Source organism: Schistocerca gregaria, chromosome X (assembly GCF_023897955.1).
Source record: "Schistocerca gregaria isolate iqSchGreg1 chromosome X, iqSchGreg1.2, whole genome shotgun sequence".
NCBI classification, from domain to species: Eukaryota; Metazoa; Arthropoda; class Insecta; order Orthoptera; family Acrididae; genus Schistocerca; species Schistocerca gregaria.
In genome coordinates this window covers 704,095,108-704,122,789 of record NC_064931.1, presented here as the reverse complement: position 1 = coordinate 704,122,789, position 27,682 = coordinate 704,095,108, and the positions used below count along the sequence as shown (strand labels likewise).

The following is a 27,682-nucleotide window of genomic DNA, read 5'->3' as shown; positions in this document are numbered from 1 at the left end:
TAAATGTTTAAACTTTGTAGTTGTAGTTCTTTACATTTTCCAGTAAAGAAAGAAATGAATAGCTAAGGCCACTGTGCCATTAAATAAAATCATCATCAATATCATATCCTTAGTTAACAATGCTTCGCATAAAACACTTTCCATTTACACAGTCAGTAACACAGTAAACCCATGTAGCTTAGTGTGCATCATATTATCAGAAGTACCTTTTCAAAAATAAAATATTACTTCAGTATATGATTTCATTTATGTAGTTATGTTATTGAACACGTAATGCCTTCGCGTGTATAATGGAAATAATTCAATACTAAATTCGTGCATAGTCGCTGAATCACCGATCTTACTTAACATGTAAATTTTCTGCCACGTTAGAGAAAAAAATTTCCTATACAAGTAGGGCTTATGCTCTGGGGGTTGATAGGAACTTTAACTTTTGTGAGAATTAGATCACGCACAAGACCTAACTGTAACTTATTTTGGTCGCACTTTTCGAATTCATACTGGATATAGTACGAGAATCTGCTCGTGAATTCGCGTGTGTTAATGTGTTGTTTGCCACAAGTGAACTTTAAGTATGTTGTATTTAGTTAATAGATAGGAACTCTGATTTTTGCATACCAGTGATATTTAGATAGCGTTTGGGTATTCTGCTACCATTCTATTTACGCACATTTGCAACCTTAACTGCATTTGACAATTATTATTATTTTATTTCATGTTTTAATGATTTAGTGTAGGACCACCATTTCTAGCTACTTCTATGTTCTGACTGGCTGAATAAATCAGTTCATTCAGTTAAACCTTTTGGTATCATCTACATCAATTATTCATTAGAATAAATCCCTTTTTATCATTTATTATTATACAATTTTCTTGCAACTTGTATGACATAATAATTGTATTATGTGCCAATGCTTAGAGAATTAGATTGCACTGTCACAGGTATATCTATTTTGCAGCCAGCTCCGGAATAAGCTTGAGATGGCGGAACCCATTTTTCATGGCGTGTTCGATTGGTGGCGGAGATTGGTGCTAAACATCGATACACTTCTGCTTTAACATTCACTATTATCTCCTTACGTACAGGGTCGACGTTCATGGGTGCTGTGTCTTATGGACGCGATTCAACATTACCGGCTCTCATAAACTGCTCTCTCTTCCTTACTACGTGGCGTATGAGAGAGGCAAGGTCGTGGTGGTCTTCCACAACTGCCATAGGGACCACACTCGGGAGTAGGTCATACTTCGTTTGTACAACTCTTCTGTTGCACTACCTCGATGTGTTGGCACCACTTCATGAATTCCTATGCCGATGTCACATCCTTTACAAGAAGGCGCTAGTGCATGTCTTCTGAGACTCCTTTCATCAGATGTGGAAATTTGTCGGATACTGTCAAGTTAGTGGCGTCTCCACCAAACAACGACAAGTCTTAATCACAGTCGAGACCAAATCCGAAAGCGGAGTCATCAGTCAAGTACAACGCTTACCACTGGAAGTTCATTTATTACAAACACGAAACTACAGACAGAACAGAATTTCCTCCTGAACAGAGGGTGCTGATATTTATACAAACGTCTAACATTCCAGAATAGCAAACATTTCAAACATAAGACATTTCGAGAACCTTCTACACTGAAGCGCCAAAGAAACTGGTAAAAGGTATGCGTATTCAAATACAGAGAGATGAAAACAGGCAGAATACGGCGCTGCTGTCGCCAACGCTTATATAAAACAACAGGTGTCTGGCGCAGTTATTTGATCCGTTACTACTGCTACTGCTACAATGGCAGACTATCAAAATTTAGGTGAGTTTGAACATCGTGTTATAGTCGGCGAACGAGCGATGGGACACAGCATTTCCGAGGTAGCGATGAAGTGGGGATTTTCACGTACGATAATTTCGCAAATGTACCGTGAATATCAGGAATCCGGCAAAACATCAATTCTTCGACATCACTGCGGCCGGAAAAAGAGCCTGCAAGAACGGGACCAAAGACGACTGAAGAGAATCTTTCAACGTGACAGAAGTGCAGCCCTTCCGCTAATTGCTGCAGATCTCACTGTTGGGCCATCAACAGGTGTCAGCGTGCGAACTATTCAACGAAACATAATCGATATGGGCTTCCGGAGCCAAAGACCCACTCGTGTACCCTTGATGACTGCACGACACAAAGCTTTACGCGTCGCCTGGCTCCGTCAATACCAACATTGGACTGTTGATGACTGGAAACATGGTCGGACGTGTCTCATTGCGAATTGTATCGAGCGAAAGGAAGTGTAGGGGTATGGAGACAACCTCATTGAACCGACGGACCCTGCATGTCAGCAGGTGACTGTTCAAGCTGGTGGAGGCTCTGCAATGGTGTAAGGCGTGTGCAGTTGGAGTGATATGGGACCCTTGATACGTCTAGATACGACTCTGACAGGTGACTCTACTCAAGCACCCTGTCTGCTTAACTGCATCCACTCATGTCCATTGAACATTCCGACGGAGTTGAACAATTCCAGCAGGACAATGTGACACGCCACACGTCCAAACTGCTGCAGAGTGGCTCCATGAACACTCTTCTGAGTTTAAACATTTCCGCTGACCACCAAACGCCCCAGTCTAGAAACAACAACCTTATGGTCATTAATCCCTGTGTCTGTCATGATGCTCCGTATTTGGTCAGGATTATTTGTTACTAAGAGGTCAAGTATGTTTTCGCAACCATTTACACTTCGAGTGGGCTCTTGTCCTATCTGTTCAAAATAATTTTCTGAGAAGCCATTCAGTACGATTTCGGACAATGTTTTATGTCTACCACCGACTTTAGACATGTATTTTCGCCAACATATCGAGGACAAATTCCAGTCACCACCAACAAAAATTGTATGAGTGGGAGTCCTATATGAAATGACGCTCAAATTTTCTTTGAACTGTATAGCAACTGTACGATTTGAGCCGGGAGGTCGGTAAAAGAAATCAATTATAATTTATTCCGGCTTTCAAGTATAACTTCTACCTACACTAACTCAGAGGAATTATCTACTTCAATTTCACTACAAGGTAAACTAATTCTGACACCAATAAACACTCAGCCACCAACTGCAATTTTCCTTTCTGAACACGGTTAGGGCCTGTGGGGCGACGGGTACATCGTACAAAAAAAAACTTCGCCATCTTTTTACAAGAGGCTGAAAATTGTTTTTGCTGTCAGCCAGAAAGCGATGGTGTACATACTGACCATAGTTTCCAGTCTGCATTATTCTTGTGATCACTGAAAGAAATGTTCCTCCCCCCTGTTTATTCAGCGGAATCAGGAACTACGATAAATAAAAGTTTTGCATTCTATGTGATCCGAGGTGACCTCTACGGTAAATTCCAATTAAATGGTCGTTCGCCGCGACTTCTAATCATCAAAGTTAATTGCTCGCCACAAAATTGGAAATAATTTCGTCACCTGCCACGCAGTTTCGTTAACGTTACGGGCGGCACACAAACAGTTACTACCGTGAAATCAGAGCGCTCCAGGACGGTGTACAGTCCTCGCGAGTTGACTTCCTACTTTTATCGAAAACTTGCGTTTAGTAACAGCCTGGCTGTGACGTCATCCGAGGCAGCGCGAAAGCCGGCGTTTGTCTGACAGGGACAGCGAGTTAGCTCGGTGGGAAGTGTGTCCCACTGCCTCTCAGGCCGTATTTATATATGGGCGCAGCGGACGGCCGAACGGAACATCTATCATCCGCTCTATGCCCAGGTAGCAGCATCTAAATGGCTCCTTTCGGGAATTATTATTGTATAACATTGTTGTGAATCAATTTGCAATCTTCGTAATTTTTATATGAATGGAGTTAAGTTGGCTTTAATTACAGAAAAAGTTTCAACTCGACTGCATTTAAACTTTGCCAGCTAGAATTTTTAGAATGCTATCGACAGTAGAACATGACCTTTGAACTACTTCTTTAAGAGTCCTTGTATTGATTGTTATTTACATCAGAGTTTTGAAATTTGTTATAGCATTATTATTTAATCGGTGTAATCAAGTGTTGAAATCATAACTTTCTATCATTAATATAAATGACACTTAATCTATTACAAATAAGGACGTTTTTGTTCCAAATTAAGTTATTAGTAAATTTCTGGTAACAGTTGATTGCGACATACATATGCACATTCTGAACACTTTTTGGCCTTTTAGCTTTACTATTTAGCGCCTCTTGATTTTTACTTAAAACAAGTATTTTGTGAAACATATTCATTTGATCATTCTGGGATTTAACAGTTTTAACAATAATATCATGAAGCATATGTTGACAAAGTCTGGAAAAGCAACTTTAATTTTTAATTTCATTCTTAGATTATGGTGCAATAATATGTATGCTATGCAAACACGAGTTACGATGACGAGGGGCTAGTAGCAGTGAACTGGGATAAGTCCCGGCACGCTCGTTCCCCTCTCTACCTCTCAAATGATACAGCACTTGTTTCGCCACAGTCCTTTGTAAAAATTTCTGCTAAACTTATTTTCGGTTTTAGCCAGCTTTGCGTACCTACATGTATAACGGTTTGAGATTCAGTGCTTTCTATTAGCACTTGGATCTCTGGTTCTTTTCCAACACAGTACGAAAGTTTACAACCACAGTATTGATTGTTGCTATGTTTACCTTCTTCCTCTGCTCGTGCTGCACCCTTTGAAACTGAAGCCCTTTCTACACTTTCCCGTGACTCTCTAGCCTAAAAAAACCGCCCAGTCCCCGTAACATAGCCGCCGTTATTCGTGTAGCCACTTCCTGCGTGTATTAGACTCCCAACGTGTTTAGCGGAACCCAGAAACCCACCACCCTATGGCGCAAGTCGACGAATCTGCAATATACACGGTCGCAGAACCTCCTGAGCCTCTGATTCAGACCCTCCACTCGGTTCTGTACCGAAGGACCACAGTCGGTTCTGTCGACGATGCCACAGATGGTGAGCTCCACCTTCATCTCGTAACACTAGCAATCTTTACTACTTCAGCAAACCGCTCAAACACAGAGCGAATCTCTTCCGATCCAAAGTGACACAATGACACACATCATTAGTACCAAAATGAACCACCACCTGCAGTTAGCCGACTCTGCGCTCTTCATGGCGTCCGGAAGCACCTGTTCCACATCAGGAATGACACCTCCCGGTGTACCCACAATGTGCGCACTGGATTCCTTCCTCTCCTTCGCAGCCACATCCCTAAGTGGCCCCACTACGCGCCTAACGTTGTAGCTCCCAGCTACCAGTAATCTCACTTTCTGTGAATGCGCAGACCTTGCAGGCCGAGAGGATTTCTCTGGAATAGGGCGAGAGACTTTATCTAGCTCAGGGACCTCGTCAGCCATAGGTAGCGCCAGAAGCCTGTTCGTCAGACGAACTGGGGGGGGGGGGGGGGGTGCTGCGATCGGCCACTCGGAAAGTCTTTGGCTGCTGGCCACACCTTGGAACGACCACATGTGAGGGATCGACGTCAGTGAGGGCAGTAGCCGGGAGGGCCACATTAGTGGAATGATCGGGGGACATATGAGTCGTGCTGGGCGTGTATCAGGTCGCCCAGTCTAAGGCCCACAGAGATGCCCATTGGCAGCAGTCTCAAGCTGTGTGACCGATGCCAAAACCACCTGGAACTGTGAGCGAAGGGTCACCAATTCAGCATCTGAACATCGTATTCACAATTTCTATGTATACTAAAGATGGCCTGATAAATACACAGACACACACGAAATATAGGAAGTGAAACTAAAGAGCACTGACAAGAATTTTTTTAAAGGCCTTTTTTATGAGAAGCTGTGTCAGCTCAGAGTACTCAAATGAACTGCTATTGCTGCTATGAGAGCTGTCACTTGACTAGGGATCTAACTACTATAAGCCGGCCGCGGTGGTCTCGCGGTTCTAGGCGCTCAGTCCGGAACCGCGCGACTGCTGCGGTCGCAGGTTCGAATCCTGCCTTGGGCATGGATGTGTGTGATGTCGTTAGGTTTAATTAGTTCTAAGTTCTAGGCGACTGATGACCACAGATGTTAAGTCGCATAGTGCTCAGAGCCATTTGAACCATTTTTAACTACGATAAGTGGCTCTTGAAACACAAACCAAGTGCCTGGTGCGATACAAACAGCGGTTCCATGCACTACTCAGTTAATAAAGCGTGGAACTGTGCCTGATAAATACACAAACACGATGAAATATAGGAGTTGAAGCTAAAGAACACTGATGAAATTAAAAATAAGATGCTTTTTTATGAGAAACCATGTCAACTCACAGTACTCTGATGAGCTGCTGCTGCTATGATAATTATAAAACTTTTACAAGTCTACCTAATGATCAGTACGCCTTGAGTGGTCTTGCTCACTTCTCTGTGCATCGTAGCGTTCCAGTTAATCCTGAAGAAGTAGTGAAACATTTATCCAAACTGCCACTTCGGATAAATTCTTCCTAAAGGTAGGTGCTGGCAGCTATTCTTTGTTTGCCCGTTTTCAAAATATCGATAAATAATTGGGCTGAAATAAAATAGTGGAAATTCTGTTCTTATAAAATACCAAATGGAGACAGTTATACCATCTCCTCACTGACATAAAATTCTGAATACGCTCGAGTATTCCACATAACCTTCTAAAAAGAAATTCATGAGTGTTAAGTCCGCAGATCTAGCGAGCAAGAGCAGAACGCAGCGTCATTCCAGCGCGAACGACTACACGGTTTGAAAGATGTTGATTTCAAAATGTGCCAACTTCCTTTATATTGTGTGTAACTCTTTTCGATGTATCGCTGTGCCTTAAATAGTTATAATAATTTGTAATCGCAATTATTATTGAACTGCCTTGTAGAACAAAATGGTTCAAATGGCTCTGAGCACTATGGGACTCAACTGCTGTGGTCATTAGTCCCCTAGTACTTAGAACTACTTAAACCCAACTAACCTAAGGACATCACACACATCCATGCCCGAGGCAGGATTCGAACCTGCGACCGTAGCAGTCGCACGGTTCCGGACTGCGCGCCTAGATCCGCGAGACCACCGCGGCCGGCGCCTTGTAGAACAAATTCTAAAGAAACACAGGGAGCGCAACTTCTAGACCCATTGACTTCGAAAATATTTTTGATAGTGTAAAGAGGGAAAAGTTGTCGACCGTGTTAGAATGACAAATCTACCCTAAGCTTCTGTGAAGATAACGAAAATTCTGTATGAAAGAACAATTTACATATACATCTACATGGTTACACTGCAAATCACATTTAAGTGCCTGGCAGAGGGTTCATCTAATCACCTTCACTATTCTCTATTATTCCAATCTCGTATATCGCGCGGAAAGAATGAACACCTATGTGTTTCCGTACGAGCTCTGATTTCCCTTATTTTATCGTGGTGATCGTTCCTTCCTATGTAGGTCGGTGTCAACAAAACATTTTAGCATTCGGAGGAGGAAGTTGGCGATTGGAATTCCGTGAGAAGTTTCCATCGCAACGAAAAACGCCTTTCTTTTAATGATGTCCAGCCCAAATCCTGTATCATTTCTGTGACACTCTCTACCATATTTCGCGATAGTAAATTTCGAAGCGCTTCAGTGAGAAGCAACAGCAATAAATGAATAAATAAGAAAAAGGAGACACTTCTTTCGTCATTTACACCTAATGGATGACAACAGATTAACTAAACAGAATTTAAAATCCTTTTCGCAAAATCAGGCAACTTTAAACTCGATTCAATAGTTCAAGGAATATTTGAAACCAAACAAGGTAAGAGAAGAAGAAACAACAGATCGATACGCTTTTATAATAAAATTGTTACAGATGCAAGGATTTCGAGGTGGGAAGAAAAGAAGACAAGTTCAAACTGAAATGAGGAGAGGAAATAGGAGCACAGCGAAAAGATTAAGGTATACTGCCGGTAAAGAAAGAGAAAACAACGAAATATGAAGAACTGAAATTAACACGTGGTCTACTGAGGACCTACACGAGAGGAAAAAGAAGTTCCTATGGTAAAGCGCAAGCCAAGCTGCAAATATTGCCACAAAAAGCTTCACTGGCTCAATGTCAAATACGAAGACATGCAGCGGCACCTTGCCTTGGCAGGTATTTACATACGTGTATGAAGTTTCCTGCTCGCATTGGCCTAATTCCAAATGCAAAGTCAGCTACCAATCTACGAGTCTATCTAGATCGCGCTACGGCTAGCAATTACGCTGTCGTAATGGACGTTCTTAGGAAAATAAGTATCTCCGGCAAACGGCCTCCAGCGGGTGTGAGGCGGAAAGAACCGGTCGTGACATTTGTCTGCCAGTGGGGCGCTGGTTCTTATTTACATCACACCCGATAGGGAACACGCCTAGGTTTATGGTGACAGTCAGGGACAGTTCTACCAGCGTCCAGCAGGTTTTCTTTTGTATTAGAAATTCAACAGTGGTCATCCAGATTGTATCTTTAGGCTACGTGGTCGACGGGCAACAAAATTGTGTGGGCGTTTCTACTGAGGAAGTAGTCGACGCTTCACATATTATCGTTATTTATTTATTTGTTCCATGAAACTTTTGATGAGACAACACCGAGCGAGGAGGCGCAGTGGTAGGATAGGACTCGCAGTCGGCAGGGCCGCAGTTCAAATACCTGTCCTGCTGTCTAGACTTAGATTTTCCATGGTTTCCATTCTCCCCCAGTCCGAGCCTGTGTTCTACCTGTAACGACACCATCCACAACGGTACGTTAAATATTAATTTTCATTCCTCGACCACAGGACCCATGATCATAAGGACATACTTTTTAAAGAAAACTCAAGTATCCAGCATGAGATTTTCACTCTGCAGCGGAGTGTGCGCTGATATGAAACTTCCTGGCAGATTAAAACTGTGTGCCGGACCGAAATTCGAACTAGGGACCTTTGCATTTCACGGGCAAGTGCTCTACCAACTGAGCAACCCAAACACGACTCACGCCTCGTCCTCACAGCTTTACTTTTGTCAGTATCTCGTCTCCTACCTTCCAAACTTTACAGAAGCTCTCCTGCTAACCCTGCAAAACTAGCACTACTGAAAGAAAAGATATTGCAGAGTGAAAATCTCATTCTGGAAACATCCCCCACGCTGTGGCTAAGCCATGTCTCCGCAGTATCCTTTCTTTCAGGAGTGCTAGTTCTGCAGGGTTCGCAGGAGAGCTTCTGTAAAGTTTGGAAGGTAGGAGACGAGATACTGGCAGAAGTAAAGCTGTAAGGACGGGGAGTGAGTCGTGCTTGGGTAGCTCAGTTGGTAGAGCACTTACACGCGAAAGGCAAAGGTCCCGAGTTCGAGTCTCGGTCCGGCAAACAGTTTTAATCTGCCAGGAAGTTTCAAAACTCAAGTATGACAACGCTGAATTATACACCGATGAGCCAAAACGCTATGACCACTACCCATTGGCGTTGCGGGCACGTTAAACGATGAAGAAAGATACTAGCAGATCAGAGATGAATGTGGAATCATTACAGCGATGATGCTGGCCGCGAATAGAGAAACCCAATGACGCATGCGACGTAGACAAAGGGCGCCTGGGAACGAGCGTCTTGAGAACGGCGCAGCTCGGCTGTCCACGTGCCACCGTCGTGACTGAAGGACGATTAAACCACGAGTAGGCGATAAAGCATTCGAAGTCCACGCATCATTACACATCGTGGAGGCAGGAGGCTCGTCCATTTAGTAGAGCAGGAGAGGCGGCGAACTGAGACAGATTTCATGATAGAGTACAATGTCGGTGGAGGCACAAGTGTTCGGAGCGCACTTCTCAGCGCAGAATGTTCAGCATGGTACTTCGCAGCAGACAACCTTTACGTGTTCCCACGTTGACACAACATCGTCAATTACGATTGCAATAGGCACGGGATCATCGAGATTGGACTGTGGATCAACACAATGTGTCACCAGGTATTTTGAACCGTTTTTCTTGCTACAACTGCTCGACGATCGTGTCCGGTCATCCTGTCATCCAGACACACCTCTTTTCGAAACATGCACCGCGCCACGCACACAAGCCGATGAGGGCAATATTAACACTTTCGCTGCGGCATCTGTGCAGGCGCGCAACTCTGCAGTGCGGCCCGGCAACGTGCGAGTGCGGGCCGGTAACACTCTAAAACGGCAGGTACCGCTCGGAGCCGACGCTCCTTAGCACACCTGAGCTACAGGCCGACGTCAAGACCTTGTAAGATCTGTAGGATCATGTTCTATAACGACTTAATGATGGCGCCTACACTTACAGGTTTCCAGTTCAGAGCATAGATCCCTCTTTTGTATTTTCGCTCAGCAATATGTTGACTGCGTTATCGTTCGCCACCTACAAGTTGCAATAATCTGAAGAAATCCATAGGAGAATTGCCAGCAGGATGAATTTGCAGAACTTCTTCCTTCGTAAATGGGTGATACTGCATGTTATGTGGTTCTTTATGCCAGGACTCACTTGGATTATCTCCGTGTGACAGATCGGGCTGTTTTCGTCGTGATTCGTATCGTCAGATTCGGAACTGTCACGAAACAGATTCCACGCTATCATCACTCTGCAATTCTTTTACAGCCTCTAAATGACAATCTCCGTTGTATGCCTCGTCCTCACTACACAGAAAATCGCTGTCGCCTAGTACACTAAGTAACTGTTCCTCTGTCAGTTTAACTCTTTTCCTGCTCCTTTTCACATTGGAAGGTCCAAGTGTTGGTTCATTATCCGCCATTACGAACAATATACGTTCGATAACTGAGCACACAAAACAAAAGTTTACACGCTTTGATGGTAGCTTAGACGCTGCAACTGGACTGAGTAATCCGACGTGAGCGCGGACTATTATAATCGTCAGCCGCACTGGCTCGTGGCTTGTTGTGACGCTTATAAGCGTCAGCTGCAGCGAAAGTGTTGAGCAATGGGAGATATTAATCTGTGCTTCCGCGCGACCTTTGAAAGTAATCGAAGGCACCGTGACAGCTGGGGACTACGTGAACAATACTGACGACACGGCCAGTTGCATTCCTCCATGCCTGAAGTCTTCCCCAGCAGTGGTGGCATTTTCCAGCTGGATAACTGTCCGCTTCACAAGGTCAGAGAGGTGTTGCAGTTGTTTGAGGCGCACGATAGTAAACTCACGATGATGTCTTGGCCACCAAATTCTCCCGGTCTGAACCCGATGGAACACGTCTGGGACGCTACTGGGCGAGAGTACGTGCCTTGTAATTTCTAATCCCTAATTTTCAAATTATGTGAGCTGTGTGCCACATACCTCCGAAAGCTGTTAAGGACTTGCCCAATCCGAGCCATGCCATGGTATTAAGCAGGTGGTGACAATATTTTGGCTGTACTTCTTTACTCCATAAGCTACCGTACGGTGTGTGGCGGAGCGTACATATTATGCCAAATCAACCACCCTCTCCGATCTACACTTTTTCCTATGACATTTTGTGGGTGGCAAGAAACAGTGTTCTTACTATTCTACATTACTCCTCACTACAGCGTCCTGGTCACTCGAGATCCATCTCACGGCAAGTGGTATGTTTCTTGTGATTTTTCAGTTTCTCCCGGCCAATTCCTTGTTCGAACAGTCCACGGGTTTACTGCTGGTCCTAGTGTCCAACGGGCACAATATTTCGGCGATCGAACATGTCGCCATCGTCAGGTGCGCTGACGAACTGAGCTCCTGGGGTCGGGCGTCCTTCTTAAATCACCTCCCCTCGCGAGGCGCTCTCTCCGCGCTTCAGCGGTCGCTGAGACGCTGGCGTCGGCGTCTGTGGTGGTGTAATTGCCTCGTTCGCCCTAGTCGCCCGTTCGTTTCCTTTGCTGAGCGTCTTTTTAATTAGACTCAATGCTGGTTCCCATGCCCTGCTGAGGCTGTAACCTCAATCTCGGTTGATGAGTCCGTCCCTGATATGAATTTCGATAGCCTCTCTAACGACGCTGTGCCAAGACCCTGCTATGTTGATAGTCCATTTCGTCGGACGAACAGTGATCTGCGACCGCCGACTTGTTGGGGTACCCAAGTCTAGTGTGCCTCTGATGTTCTCGGCAACGATCTTCGATAGTGCGCACTGTCTGTCCAATATAAGTCTTCCCACATTGACACGAGATCTCGTATACGCCGGCCTTCCGTAAACCGAGATCGTCTTTCACACTTCCCAATAATGCTCCCGTTTTATTTGGTGAGCAAAAGACAGTTCCTACTCGGTGTTTCCTCAATATTCGTCCTATTTTCCCCAATAGCGCGCCAGTATGCGGAATATAGGCAGTGGCTATCTCTTTCTCCGTGACTTCTTCCGTCTCCACATGGTGTACTGTAGAGGTTGGGCGAAGAGCGCGTCTTATCCGCCATTCCGAGTACCCGTTTTTCCGGAATACAGTTTTGAGTTGTTCCAGCTTTTGAGGCAGACTCTCTGCACCAGAGATGGTGCGCTCCCTGTGGACCAGTGTTTTTAGCACGCCATTCCTCTGCGCAGGGTGGTGGCAGCTGTCCCCTTGCAAATACAGGTCAGCGTGCGTTTTCTTCCTGTATATCCCGTGGCCCAGGGTGCCATCCGCTCTTCTTTTGACCATGACGCCCAGGAATGGTAATCTTCCTTCTTGAACCATTTTTGAACGTGTACTCCTCGTATCACTTTCTTCATACATTTTTTACTTTGCTCTAAGATCGCAGGATATCTTATCATGGCCGTTACAAACAAAATTGTAATTATCCCAATTGATTGTTGGAACATTAAAATCTCTTCCAAAAATTACAGTATGACTGGGAGATTTACGTACCAGAGAAATGAAGTTAACTCAAAATTTTACAGTTACATCTGCAGGTGAGTAGGCTGCTCAATAGAAGGATTCAATTGTAAGTTTATGCCTGCTCCTGATACTGAGTCTTGCCCAGACAATCCCACATGCAATTTCAGTTTATGTCTCGGTGATTTGAGTTTCTTGTCTACTATGACAAATACACCACCTCCATTTCACCTTAGCCTATCACTTCGATACACCCTTTAATTTACCTCACTGCTGGTAATTTTGGGTTTTAACCAGTTTTATATACCTAGTATTATGTGCGCTTCACTCATTAATAGGAGCGCTTCGAATTCTAACACTTTGTTGTGAATTCTTTGACAGTTAATTGCTAGAATTTCAATACACTCGCCCGTGAATAGCATTTCTCTGGATGTTACACTGATACTACTGGGTCTGTTACAGCTATCGTTATCTGGATCGAAAACAGAGGAGCCTATTTTTAAGAAATAAATCGTGTGCATTCCACATACAATCACCTACCTCAATGGTGGCCTCCGACGTGTAGCGCTCACCAGATCCACCTTGACGGCCCTGCAGTTCTCAGTCCTATGACGGAAGTCTTGGAAGGCGCATCCTAGCCTGTCACAGAAGCTTCACAATCTCTGGTTCAAGCCTTCCACCCGACTCAGAACCAGGAGACTATGATCAGTTCTGGGGATAAATACGCGGACTGTGAGCTGCGTTGAAACTCCGTAGTCAAAATTTGTCTTCTCAACCTTCTTTGCAAATCGTCGGAACGATCTTAATTTGACCTCGGAGGCCAAACGACAGATATTATTCGTTTCAACGTGTGCCACAATATCCAATTCATTGCATCTTATTTCCTCAATGGCTGCCAGAATATCCTTTCCAACATGCTGAATGAGGCCTCCATCTATACACTGACCTCTTCTAATGGACTGTCCTTGACTTTCACATTTCCAGCTGGGACCCATTTGCTGGACATTACTTTCGTTTGGGAAAGGTTCATGTTCAAGCCAACGAACTGACATGGTACACATGGTATTCATTCTCATCTGTTACTACCATTTCTCTTTAAGGGAACCATTATCCGCTGCACATTTGAACGACCAACGGTTAATACACCGCTACCCTTTTGCATTCGCCTCCCCCTTGACACGAAACACGCCACGTTTCCCAGCAGGTGAATTTTGGCGCAGGCAACAAGGAAGAGCGTCACAGCACTCACTGACTAAGCTCTGCGAGTGTTATGGGAAACATTTTTGGTGCCTGACTGTTAAACGTCCGAAGACATAATAAGGGGGCACAGTGTCTCGTATAGACCCTTACACTGTTCCGCATCATTCTTAATTTGTGTCAGAAGCAGGGGATTACGAATTAAAAGAAAAATGAAAAAAAAAGATATGGAACCAGAGCAGACAAGAGCATTTGTAACAAACAATAGAAAAACACAAGTAATAAGTATAAAATCTAACAGATTAGCCAGACTAGTTGAGCCCAGAAGCAGGCGGCAGCTCCTGAATGAGCTGCTAACATGAGGTCCTCGAGGCTGCACTGAGTGGCGCAATACATGTGTAGGATTGTCTGAACCGCACCATAATTGTACTTCTTAGACAGTAATGAATATCTTCATTTTGGACTATTGACTATGAATCTTGTTGTTGCCATCCGCAGACTGTTAAGAATTTCAAGACTTCCCAGGTTTCGAGAAGTCCAGGTCCTAGTTCTTTTGATGCTTCCATCCGGTAATATTCTTTGGAAACTGACCGCATCTCTACTATGATCTGGATCCGTTGATGCTTGGTGAGAGTGTATATTGTCTGCATTTAGCCTCAATTAATGCTGTTTATTAGTGACTATAAACTCAAAAATTACAGTAAATTGTGTACCAAGTTTTTTCTGTTCTCGTAATTGATATCTCATTGTGGCTCTTGATCGCCAACTGGTTCTTAAAGCCAACTGGTAATAGTTGCATCATATCAGACCCATAAATTAAAAAGGCGTCAGAAAGCTTAGTTTAAAGCTATTTGTCTACTGTTCTGTAAAATATTGCTCTAGCCATAATGGATACCCACTGTACATGCTGTTCTCGGGTACAGAATTCGTTAGTTGCTGTTCGTAAGCAGCTGGAAATCGCCCTTACTGCTCTCAGGCGACTGGAAGCTGCTGCGAATGTGTGTTTTAGGGGGGCTAACGAAAGGCGTGTGCCAGAGAGACCAAAGATACCTCATGTATTGTGCCCTTTGCAGAACGTTCAGGATCCTGAGTGTGAGTGGTGAGTGGCGTGTCAGTGGAAGATCTAGCAGTCCTGTACAGGGACACAGGGAAAAGGCAGAACTCAGGACGTCACACTCATCCTCCTAACCTGCAAGTTCGAGGTGCTGTCTTCCACTGAAACTGGAACTGGGCCAGTGAGATTCACTTCACACGTTGAGAAACCTGCTGCGTCCTGTATAAAGAGGAGTGGCAAAAGCAGAAGGATAGAAGTCTATTAATTATCGGCATTCAAACGAGCGGTGAATAATGGTACCCGTCATGGAAATGGCGGCAGAGGATGGGAAGAAATGTCATGTGCAAACAGCATGTATACCTGGGAGCCTCATTCACCATGTTGAAGAACTATTCCGGCAGCCATCGAGGAAAAAGGTGCAATCAACTAAAGATTGTGGCACACACTGGTACGAACGATGTCTGTCATCTGGGCTCGGAGATTATACTTGCTTCATAACAGCGACTGGCAGAAAAGACTGAGAATACCAGCCTTGGTCACGGACCTTCAACGATGTTCACAATCTGCAGCATTGTCGCCAGAACTGATTGTAGTCCCCTGGTTCTGAGTCTGGTGGAAGGCAACTAGAGGTTGCGGAGGTTATGTGACAGACTAGACTGCGACTGCTTGGGCTTGCACCATACGGTTTATAATTGAGGCGTCATCCTAAATGAGTCAGTTGTGTACTACACATCATAGGCTGCTACCCAGATAGCTAGCTATATATGAGATGCACACACGGTGTTTTTTTGAACAAGTGTCGAAGTGGTCATCCGCAACAAAGTTTGAATCTTGTAATTCAATCCTTTCATCGATCACCAGATTTACTTCCTGATGTAACTTCAGAGAAACCCTCAGTTCGCTGGTACACAAGTTCCCCGATCATACTGTAATCTTCAGAAGAGACTTTGATCACCCAAAAATCAATGGGGATAATTACACTCATGTTCAGAAAAGACAGAACACCTTGAACAGTTAGAGACAGGACGTTCACATTCACAGGACATGTACATTAGTATGTTCTGCAAAAATGATTAGCACTTGAAGCACGCGGCCCGCGGGTTCAAGGTGAACATTGATATCGTGGCACAATACGACCTATGGTAAAGTGTACCTGCGGTTCTCGTTGTCGCTATAAACCGAAGGTGGATCACGACTTGAGCAGACGTGCAGGATGCCTCGCAGACGTATGCACCAACCGTAACCAACCGTATCGTCAAATCGGTAAGTTTGAAAGAGGGCGTATTATTTGTATGATAGAATGCGATACATCTATCCGGGAAACTGCTACTCGTATGGGACGAAGTGTTTCGGCAGAGCAACGCGTGTGTGCAGAATGGTTTACGGAAGGCCGTAGAACACGTTGAAATGGGTCAGGCTGCACTACGCGGCTCACCCGCTGAGAAGATCGACACCTCATCCGAATGGCATTGCAGGACAGATCTGCGTCCTCCTCAGCTCTGGCACAACAGTGGAACAGTGTAACGCCTCTTACACTATCAGGGTTGACAGTCCGTCGCCGTTTATTATGGCATCGGCTACTCCTTTTCCGCCTACCTTTGACGAATGTGCCGAAACATGCTAGATGGTAATGGTGTATGGAACGACGTCACTGGGAACAGGAATGAGATCAGATAGTTTTTTTCGGACGAATGCGGGTTCTATTTGTTTGAAAACGACGGCCGCGTTTTGGTTCGCCACAGACAGAGGGATCGGATCACAGTGACCGCATTCGCAGAAGACATACAATGCCAGCTCAAGATCTTGTGATGTGGGGTGCTATTGGGTACAACTACAAATCACAGCCCGTCTGTGTCCAGGGCCCTTTCTGCACAACACCTCGGACGTCATTTTCCAACAAGACAATGCATGATCGCATGTTGCTGCACGATCACGTGCCTTCTTGGTGTCACAGGATGTCAGCCTTTTGCCCTGGTCCACCAGATCACCAGACTTGTTGCCAATCGAAAATGTGTGGGATATGATGAAAAGACGGTTGCAGTGATGTAACCCAATTCCAGCCACCACAGGTGGCTATACAATTTTCGCGCCTTATACACGTCGATGCCATCACGCATGGGACAAGTTATCAGGGCCCATGGCGGACCTTGTGGCTTCTAGGCAACACGACACATTCTGAACCGAGGAGACTGAAATGTTAATCATTTCTGCAGAACATACTAATATACATGTCCTGTGAATATGATCGCCCTATTCCTTGTCGTTCAAGGTGTTCTGTTTTTTTTTCTGGACTTGAGCGTACATTTTTGTTAGTGGTCGTAGCTACAAGAGACCTTATGCCTAAATGCCTTCTCTGAAAAGAACCTGGAACTCATATATCGGGACCCCACCCATGACGAAAATGATTTGTATCTAATGGCAATAAATAGGCATGACCTGTTTGAGGATGTCCAAATTAAAAGCGATATCAGTGATCATGCGACAGTTGCAGTAACTATGATTACAAGAGTACAAAGAGCAACCAAAACAAGTAGAAAAAATCATATGTTCAGTAAACTAGATAAAGGTGCAGTAATTACATATCTAAATGAGGAGCGTAAAATTTTTAGCTCAGGACAGGCGCTTGCAGAGGAACTGTGGCTCAGGTTTAAAAGAACTGTTGACCATGGAGAGATATGTGCCTAATAGAAGAGTTCATGGTGGGAGACATTCTCCATGTAAAACGTTACTGTAAAGAAACTCGTAAAAGAAAAGAGACAACCGCGTAGTAGGTATAATATGATTTGACTGTCAAGAGGACCTCAGTTACAGATAGTTACACAGATACGTCAATGATGGGCTTAGCCCATTTCATAATATTGATGTTATAAACGATTTTAGTGCTGCACATTTTCTTAATTAGTGTTACTAGTCTGTAATTTCTGGGCAGCATAGAAGTTAAGCACAGGTCCTCTCGGGAGGTTTCAACTACCAAAGCATATTTGTCCCCCAATGAAACACACCAAAACCGCTGACTATCTTCATCCTCAGTTATTCCTTTTTCCGTAACAATTTAATCCACGTCTATGCTGTTCTCGGTGGTATATCATACGCTTCTGTAACATCGCCCACCCAATACATGACCTTCCAAATTTCCCCAATTTCGTCGTTGATGCTGAGTCTCTCAGTGGTCATGTGTGGCTTTGATAACCCAATGCACAATCATGTAGTGTTCGAATCCTTTGTCGAATCAAACTACGCCTGAAGAACAATTAAGGGTGGACAACGAAAGTTCACGTTTGGAGACGTTCAAGAACTTCTCGATACTTTTCTCGCCAAGCCTACCTCACCAGACCGTTGACACGGTACGAATGCTTCTTACGTTATGGTTACGGTTTTTGCCCAATCGACCAGAGGCTAAAGCAAAGACTGAGATATAACCTTCTATTCGCAGTAAATGGGGTACGAACAGCTAAAAGGTCTGCAGTGGCTATGTTCGATATTACCATTTTATTCAAGCCTCGTCATTCGAGTGCTTCCGAAGGACAGGGTTTAGTGCCATTGACTGTTGACGTAGAAGTCTAAGTATCCACTCTTGCTGATGGCATTGTACACTACTGGCCATTAAAATTGCTACACCACGAAGATGACGTGCTACAGACGCGAAATTTAACCGACAGGAAGAAGATGCTGTGATATGCAAATGATTAGCTTTTCAGAGCATTCACACAAGGTTGGCACCGGTGGCGGCACCTAAAACGTGCTGACATGAGGAAAGTTTCCAACGGATTTCTCATACACAAACAGCAGTTGACTGGCGTTGCCTGGTGAAACGTTGTTGTGATACCTCGTGTAAGAAGGAGAAATACGTACAGCGACGTTTCCGACTTTTATAAAGGTCGGATTGTAGCCTATCGGGATTGCAGTTTATCGTATCGCGACACTGTTGATCGCGTTGGTCGAGATCCAATGACTGTTAGCCGAATATGGAATCGGAACGCCGTGCTCCACCCCAACGGCCTCGTATCACTAACAGTCGAGTTGACAGGCATCTTATCCGCACGTCTGTAGCGTATCGTGCAGCTACGTCTCGATCCCTGAGCCAACAGATGTGGACGTTTGCAAGACAACAACCATCTGCACGAACAGTTCGACGACGTTTGTAGCAGCATGGACTATCAGCTCGGAGACCAAGGCTGTGGTTACCCCTGACGCTGCATCACAGACAAGAGCGCCTGCAATGGTGTACTCAACGATGAAGCTGGGTGCACAAATGGCAAAACGTCATTCTTTCGGATGAATCTAGGTTCTGTTTACAGCATCGTGATGGTCGCATCCGTGTTTGGCGGCATCGCGGTGAACGCACATTGGAAGCGTGTATTCGTCATCGCCATATTGGCGTATCGCCCGGCGTGATGGTATGGGGCGCCATTGGTTACACGTCTCGGTCACCTCTTGTTCGCACTGACGGCACTTTGAACAGTGGACGTTACATTTTAGATGTGTTACGACCCGTGGCTCTACCCTTCATTCGATCCCTGCGAAACCCTACATTTCAGCAGGACAATGCAGGTCCTGTACGGGCCTTTCTGGATACAGAAAAGTTCGACTGCTGCCCTGGTCAGCACTTTCGCCAAATCTCTCACCAACTGAAAACGTCTGGTCAATGGTGGCCGAGCAACTGGCTCGTCACAATACGCCAATCACTACTCTCGATGAATTGTGGTATCGTGTTGAAGCTGCATGGGCAGCTGTACCTGTACACGCCATCCAAGCTCTGTTTGACTCAATGCCCAGACGTATCAAGGCCGTTATTACGGCCGCAGGTGGCTGTTCTGGGTACTGATTTCTCAGGATCTATGCACCCAAATTGCGCGAAAATGTAATCACATGTCAGTTCTACATAGCCCAATATCGGTTCTTATTGCTAACTCACACGAAATTGAGCGTGTAGGAAGTGTACGAAACCCGGTATTGGTCTTCATACTGCTTAAGTATTTATAATCATAAACACAAGATTTGGAGCAAAGGGAAAGAAAACATACGCTTACCTCCAGCTGGCCTGCTGGATTTAATACGAGCGTAAGTCAGATGAAAACCTTAAATTTGTAATAAAAAATCTAAATTTCGCGCAGTTATCCTGTAAGTTGGTAAGCATGCTACAAACGGCCTGCAGAATGGCCTGTAGGTGGCAGCATAGTGCAGATGCACACATACCGTCGCAGTATCAGTATAAAGATTGCCGCCCCACTTGCGACTTGCACCAGGGAAGAACAGCGTTCTGTTATTGGGTTTTTGCGTAGTGAAGGTGTGGAACCTATTGAAATTCATCGACGAATGAAGGTTCAGTATGGTGATGCATGTTTGTCACAGCAGCAAGTCTACGTATGGAGTAGGAAGTTCGCAAATGGTGTGACTTCAGTGGAAGATGCTGCTCGTCAAGGTCAGGCACAACGAGTTGTGACTCCACAGAACATTGCAGCAGTTGAAGCCATAGTGAAGGAAAACCGCCGAGTGGCACTGAATGACATTGCAACATGTTTACAGATTAGTCAGTGGTCAGCACACCACATTGTGCATGATGTGCTCCAGTTTCACAAAGTGTCTGCAAGATAAGTGCCACGGCAGCTGTATCCTGAAATGAGAGAACGACGTGTTGATGCTTGTGAAGAACTTCTTCGGCGCTTTGAACGAGAAGCTGATGGGTTATTTGCAAGAATCGTTACTGGGGACGAAACCTGGGTTCACTTCCACCAACCGGAAACGAAGAGAACGAGCAAGGAATGGCACCATTCCTCGTCACCAAGTGATTTCCATATGTTTGGACCACAAAGACGCAATAGGAGGAAAGAAATTACGTTCTGATGAAGAGGTACGCCATGCGGTGCATGAGTGGTTGAGCGGACTACCAAAATAATTTTTTTCTAAAGGAATTTATGCACTTTGTAAGCCCTGGAGGACTTGGATTGAGCGTGGGGGAGATCATGTTGAAAAGTGATACAGCTTTGTACCACTTCTGCACAATAAATAATATTTTAAAAAATATTTAAGGTTTTCATTTGACTCACCCTCGTAGCATATCTTTGTATGCATTTCAGTTATGTCAGCTTTACTTTCCACGGTTGAATTGTGGTGTTGTTACTGAACAGGTTCTCATAGATGAATGTTTGGTCGTTTGCAGGTGGACAACGTGGGACATCCGTCATGGCAGGCGCAGCTGAGGGGCAGCAAGAAGTGGACGCTGCAGCCGCCCCCCGAGTGTTTCTACTGCTGCGACCCGCTGCAAGTTGTTGTCGAACCCGGAGAGATAAGTAAGAACATTCTTTTACGCTTCACTAACTCAATTAAATTTTCAGTCCACTATTCAATCCCGGGAAATAATATATAGTCTTTTAATTGTGGATATCCGCAGCTACAGCAACGCGCCGCAAATTGCGGTAAAGAATACAGCAGAAGATGCTTCCCGCCATGCCGACTGTCCTTCCGTCCCATTCACTCTCTATACTGAAGACAGCTATCGTTTGATTATCCAACGACGTGAGCTTCATTAGGTCCTCAGCTGTACCCCAACAAGGACTATTAAGAGAAAACGAATTAATTGTGGCAAAAATCGTCTGGCTATGCTATGAGCCACAACTGGAAACAGTAACTCATACAAATAACTCGGAGCAACAATTTGTGGCGATACGAAATGGAATGATCATATGGGTTCATTCGCACGCAAAGCGGGTACCATACTTCGGTTCATTGATATGATACTGAGAAAATGCAATCAGTCTACAATGGAAAGAGATTAAAAAGCACTCGTGATAACTGATGTGTTCGACACTGGCGCGCACACGTAAACAGCCCAGGTACTGGGAACAAATGAGTTTATTAAACACAATTTCCACAAAAATATTATCTAGAATGAAACAAAAGAAAGGATGATTCATCAGTACGTGAAACCAAATGTATGCTAGTCCTCCAGTAAGCGAAACAAAATAAATAACGGCTCATAAATAACGGAGCCACTTAGACTACCAGAATCACAAAGTAAATAAGTAAGTTCCGTGATACTTGAAAGAGCTACACACGCTTCAGTGAACACAATGTTTAAGTCTTAAGAGCTTTGCGTCCAAAACAGTGAATCAAGTTTCTGTAGTCACACGCTCTTTAATGAGCAGAGTCTTGAAGTCATAATAATTTTGGTTAAAACAGAAAAATTAGTTTCTCATTTCATGTTTAAAACCGAAATTCAAATCCAAGCTTTATTGAAGAAGAATAAACACTTCACAGATCTTGCGGCGTACTTCGCTGAAATATTGAAAGACAACAGTAATGAAACATCTAAGTCCGAGAAGGATGGAAACTTCCAGTCTGACACTATCTCGCCGACTAGGAGAGAAACAGTACAATTTTATGGAGTCTCAAGGAGTACGTCGCTGATCACTTAGTCTTCAGGTTGCTGGCTGCGACGAAACTGCTGTTCAGAGCTCGTACGCTAGCCTAAATAGCCGCCTCGGGGACGTATACGAGTTGACTTATCTTTGGCACGTGGCTGGTGGCTGCATGTAGAGGTGCGATTTGCCCACGATTTCTACCGTCGCCGTGTACGCCGCCTGGTGGCCTAGCCCGAGTGCTGTTGACGCCCTCTGCTGGTCTGGCCGCGGAGATCCTGTGTAGTGAGGTGCCATCTGCAGTACAGGGACTGGGCTCACTGCATCCATTTCGACGAATAAGTTAATATTGCTCATGTCTGTTGGACCTGCATCACACACATCTAACAGAGAATGCTGAACGTACACAAAGAAGGGCAGCAAAGATGACCACAGGTTTGTTTGAGTCAAAGAAGAACGAAGAGCATGATGTAAATGTTAAAGAGGCTGCACTGGCAGACGCTTCAAGGTGACGTCAATTATCCAGCGATTGCCTACTTCCAAAATTTTAGGTACCACTATTAAGTTAGTATACTGCAGCCCTCTGTGATCGCTCACATACGGTGAGGGAACACCATATTACGCTAATTACAGCGTGCACAGAGACATTTAAGCAGTCATTCTTCGCACGCTTCAAACACGAACGGAATCCTTAAAATGTGGTATAACTGTGAATATCCTCTTCCATGGATATAGACCTAGATTCTACGATCGGATTAATAGTGCCTTACGCGCCCTGATGCGATGTATAGTTCATTTTGCTTATCGTCTCCACCTACATGATTACCCTACGAATCACTTCAAGGTGCTGGGAAGAGGCTACCATTGAATGAACTGTATACAGGATTGACATAAATTCTACTGGAGCACATTCAGAGACGAGAATTCATTTATCCATTGCAGAGTCTTTGGTGTGATGACTGTATGTGCTAATTTAAAACGCTGTGCCGGACTGTGATTGGAACCAAAATTCCTGCCTTCCGATGACGCCATCTGAGTACACCTAATGAGCCTACTCAAGGTTTCAGTGTGCTCCACTGTCCTTCTAAACTCTGTAAAGACTCTCCCACGAAACTGGGGGGTTGGCACCTCCGAAAGATGGTGTGTACAGTATCGGGGAATACTATAATCTAGAAGGCGAGAGAAGGTTCTTGATGGTTTAAAGTGAGCTTCTTTGCGCGTCTGCCACGAGCAGTCACATGACGCGAATTTATTTCTGTTTACAAGACTGCTGGAAATAACGTTACTGCAAAACTGTCGGTATTCTGAAAGTGCTGTGGTCCCAGAACAATGACTATAAATTACTGTTCTGGTTATTGCACCCAAATCCTGTAATGAAACTGAAACAAAAAATTTTGTGTGTAATAAGTGTACTTAGACTCAAATATTTTAAGTTATTCTTAACCTAAATGCACACATTCATGTATACGCAAAGAATAAAAAACTGGAATTTCTTTTTATTTCGAGACTCAGGTGCAGTTGACCGTACATCGGCAAACGATTCTTTTCTTACAGTATTTGATGCCTGTTAGCTATTTCTAAGACAATTCTGCCGTCATAACCGACATTTCTATTTCCGTCTGCTCTTCCTCTGCTCCTCTGAGCTCTTAAGCTAAAATCAGCATTATCACACTCAATCCCTAACGAAACACTTAAAATATCGCCGTTCTGGAAACAGCACGAGTACAAATTCTACATCTACATTTACATCAATATGACTATTCTGCAGTTCACACTTAAGCGCCTTGCAAAGTGTTCGTCGAACCACCTTCAAACTATTTCTCTGCCGTTCCACTCCCGAAAAGCGCGCGGGAAAAAGGAACGCTTTACCATGATGAACAGTTCTCCGTATGCAGGAGGACGTCAAGAAAACATTTACGCATTCGGAGGAGAAATTTGGTAATTGAAATATCGTAAAAATATCTCGCCGCAACGAAAACGCCTTCGTTCTAATGATTGCCACCCCAGCTCATGTATCATGTCCGTGACAATCTCTCCCCTATTTTGCGACAGTACAAAACGAGCTGCCCTTCTTTGAACTTTTCCTATGTCCTCCGTCAATCCTGTCTGATTAGGATCTCATACCAAGCAGCAGTATTCCATAAAAATACGTACAAGCATAGTGTAGTCAGTCTCTTTAGTAGAACCGTTGCGTCTTCAAAGTGTTCAGCAATAAAGCGCAGTCTTTGGTCCGCTTTCCCCACAATATTATCTATGTGATCTTTCCATTTTAAGTTGTTCGTAATTGTTATCCCAAGCAATTTAGTTTTATTGACAGCTTTCAGATTTGTGCGATTTATCGTGTAACCGAAATTTAACAGATTGATTTTAGTACTCATGTGAATGACCGCATACTGTTCGTTATTTAGAGTCAATTGCCACTCTTAAAACTGCCACTTTTCACAACCTACAGATACCTTGTCTAAATCATTTTGCAATTGGTTTTGCTCTTATGATGAGTTTACCAGACGGTAAATAATAGCTCCATCTGCAAAAATGTAAGAGGGCTGCTCATATTGTCTCCTAAATCGTTTATTTCCGTCAGTTACTATGGAAGGAACCTAATTGGTATAAATCTCGATCGGAAGATTTGCCTCTATTAAGTGATTTAAGTTGCTTTCCTACACCGAGAATACCGACTTCTCAATTTCTCATGTTTACAGCTGTTTTTCATTCCAATCCTGGAATATTTTCTTCGTCTTCCTTGGTAAAGGAATTTTGGGAAAACCGTGTTTACTAAAACCGCCTTAGTGGCACTGTCATTGATAACATTACCATTGTTATTGCGCAGCGAAGGTAGTGATTGTGCCTTGGCATTGGTATTCTTTACGTATGACCAGATCTCTTTGGATTTTGTGGCAGATTTCGGGCCACAGTTTCATTGTGGAAACTGCTAAAGGCATCTCGCAATGAAGTCCGGCCTAAATTTCGTTCTTCAGTAAAACGTCGCCAACCTGGGAGATTTTTAAATTTGACATGCTTTTTTCATTGTTTATGCCATAGTATTCTGACCTGTTTTGTGTAACATGGAGGATCAGTTACGTCTCCTATTCGTTTATTTGTTGTAAATCTCTCAGTTGGTGTCAATAGCATTTCTCTGAATTTAAGCTTTATCTGGTCTGAGCTTTCAAAGTTTGTATGGAATGGAGACTATTCCTCTGGAAAGCATCAAGCGAATTTTTATCTTCCTTTTTATAAAGAACTGAGACTGGTAGTGCTGCCAATGGGAGATACACTATGTGATCAAAAGTATCCAAACACCTGGCTGAAAATGACTTACAATCTCGTGGCGTCCTTCATGGGTAATGATGGAATTCAGTGTGGTGTTGGCCTACCCTTAGCCTTGATGACAGCTTCTACTCTCGCAGGCATAGTTCAATAAGATGCTGGAAGGTTTTTTGGAGAATGGCACCCCATTCTTCTTTATAGGATTCAGGTCAGGGCTCTTTGCAGTCCAGTCTATTACAGGGATGTTATTATCGTGTAACCATTCCGCCACAGGCCATGCATTATGAACAGGTGCTCGATCGTGTTGAAAGATGCAATCGCCATCCCCGAATTGCTCTTCAACAGTGGGACTGGGTTAATGCGCTCAGTATGAGGTGTGACTCCCTCTGGCAACAACAGAGGCCTGACAACAATGGAGCATGCTGTAAATGATGTCATCAGTCTCATGTTGAGGCAATAACGCCCATTCTTCCTGAAGACGTGCTTGCAGTCTTGAATGTGGTTAGTGGATGCTGACGTGATGCAAGCCGTCTCCCTAGTGCATTCAAGACATGCTTTATGGGAATCATATCGGGAGAGCGAGCAGGCCACGCCATTATCTTCCGTTTCCAAGAAAATATCAACCACCTGTTCTCTATAATGTCGAGACTTATCGTCCATCAGTACGAAGTCTGAGCCAATAGTACCTCGCAACAACAGCAAATTAAGTCCCATGATATCGCCACGATACCTGGTAGCAGTTAAACCTGGCCGCTTCACCTGTACAATTTAATGAATAGTGGTTCGAGTGGTAAACATAAACCCTGCCCACACCATTACAGATCCTCCTCGATATCGGTCTCTGACCACAATGTTTGGGTCCCGAAATCGTGTTCCACGTTCCCTCCAGACGCGAATCCATCGAAAATCACTCTCCACACTAAATCGGGACTCATCTGTGAAAACAACATTGGCCCACTGTTCGACGGCCCAGGTGGCATGTTGATGAGTCCACTCTAGAGGTTCGCTTGTGTGAAGACGCGTCAGAGATAGTCATACAGCAGGTCTCCGACAATAACGGCCACTGTGCCAAAGCCGTCTGCACGCCGTTGGCCTCTATAAAACGTGTCCAGTGGATGCTACGAGCTCACATTCCAGTTACCGTGCAGTACTAAGGCGGTACTGTCGAGCCCTTACAGCCAAATGACGGTCCTCTCTTCTGAAGTCACACGTGGTCGGCCCTGTCTTGGTCTTCGGGGTACAGTTTCAGTCTCTGTAAACTGTTGCCACATCCGAGAAACAACGGAACGATTCACACTAAGCCATCGGGCCAAATCGGTTTGCCACTGTCCTGGTTCCTTTCTTTCTATGGTCCTCCACCGCTGAGAGTTTGGTGCCATACTGTACCGTCTGTGACTGTGTACGCAACGACTGTGGACGTGGGCCTACCCACCAAACACTACCTCTTTTGATAGGCGCCTTGACCTCATCGCTGGCATGGCGCAGTCTTTGATTTGGCATCATCTGTGCAGAACAAGATCATACAGATATCTCTTTGAAACTGTGTATGATTATATTGTGAATCAGACACAGGACGGGAAAATAACGGTATCTTGCTTTAATTTTGGACACTAATGCATACGTGTAAGTTTTCAACACACATGGTGTTATGTATGAGGCGAAACTATGGGTCTCATGGAAAAAGGATGACCCGGCTGAGTCACGCAGTTTGACTCTTACTCTGATCACGAGGTTTGACCATTAATTACACGCGTTGATCACGTAGGCTGACGTGAGGATCAATGAACTGTACTTGACGGGATGTATCTGGAACATCTTAGGTGACTAGAAAGTTAGTAGACACATCAGCGGTGAACGTCGATCTGAACTTGAACACGTTCATTTCCTTCTCCATTTAACGTTTTCTTAAGAGCAATAAGGGAACGAAAGCCTAACCACGAAAACCACCTCCATACCGCAACACCACGTGAACTGCACTTCACTGCTGGCTCTGTACACCATGGGAGGTAACATCCTGCAGGTATCTGCCAAACCGAAGCCCTTCCATCGAAGTGCCACAGGGTATAGAGTGATTCACCACCGAAAATCAC

At 44.5% G+C, this 27,682-nt stretch overlaps 1 protein-coding gene across 2 annotated transcripts in view; it reads left to right on the top strand.

Moving 5' to 3' along the window:
• Window positions 1–27,682, top strand: part of LOC126299292 (uncharacterized) — a 547,118-nt gene that overhangs the window by 358,782 nt on the left and 160,654 nt on the right. For both annotated transcript variants that reach the window (XM_049991085.1, XM_049991086.1), the window contains exon 5: window positions 21,128–21,257. In XM_049991085.1, the coding sequence (XP_049847042.1) occupies window positions 21,128–21,257 (130 nt within the window). The remainder of the gene's footprint in view (window positions 1–21,127; window positions 21,258–27,682) is intronic.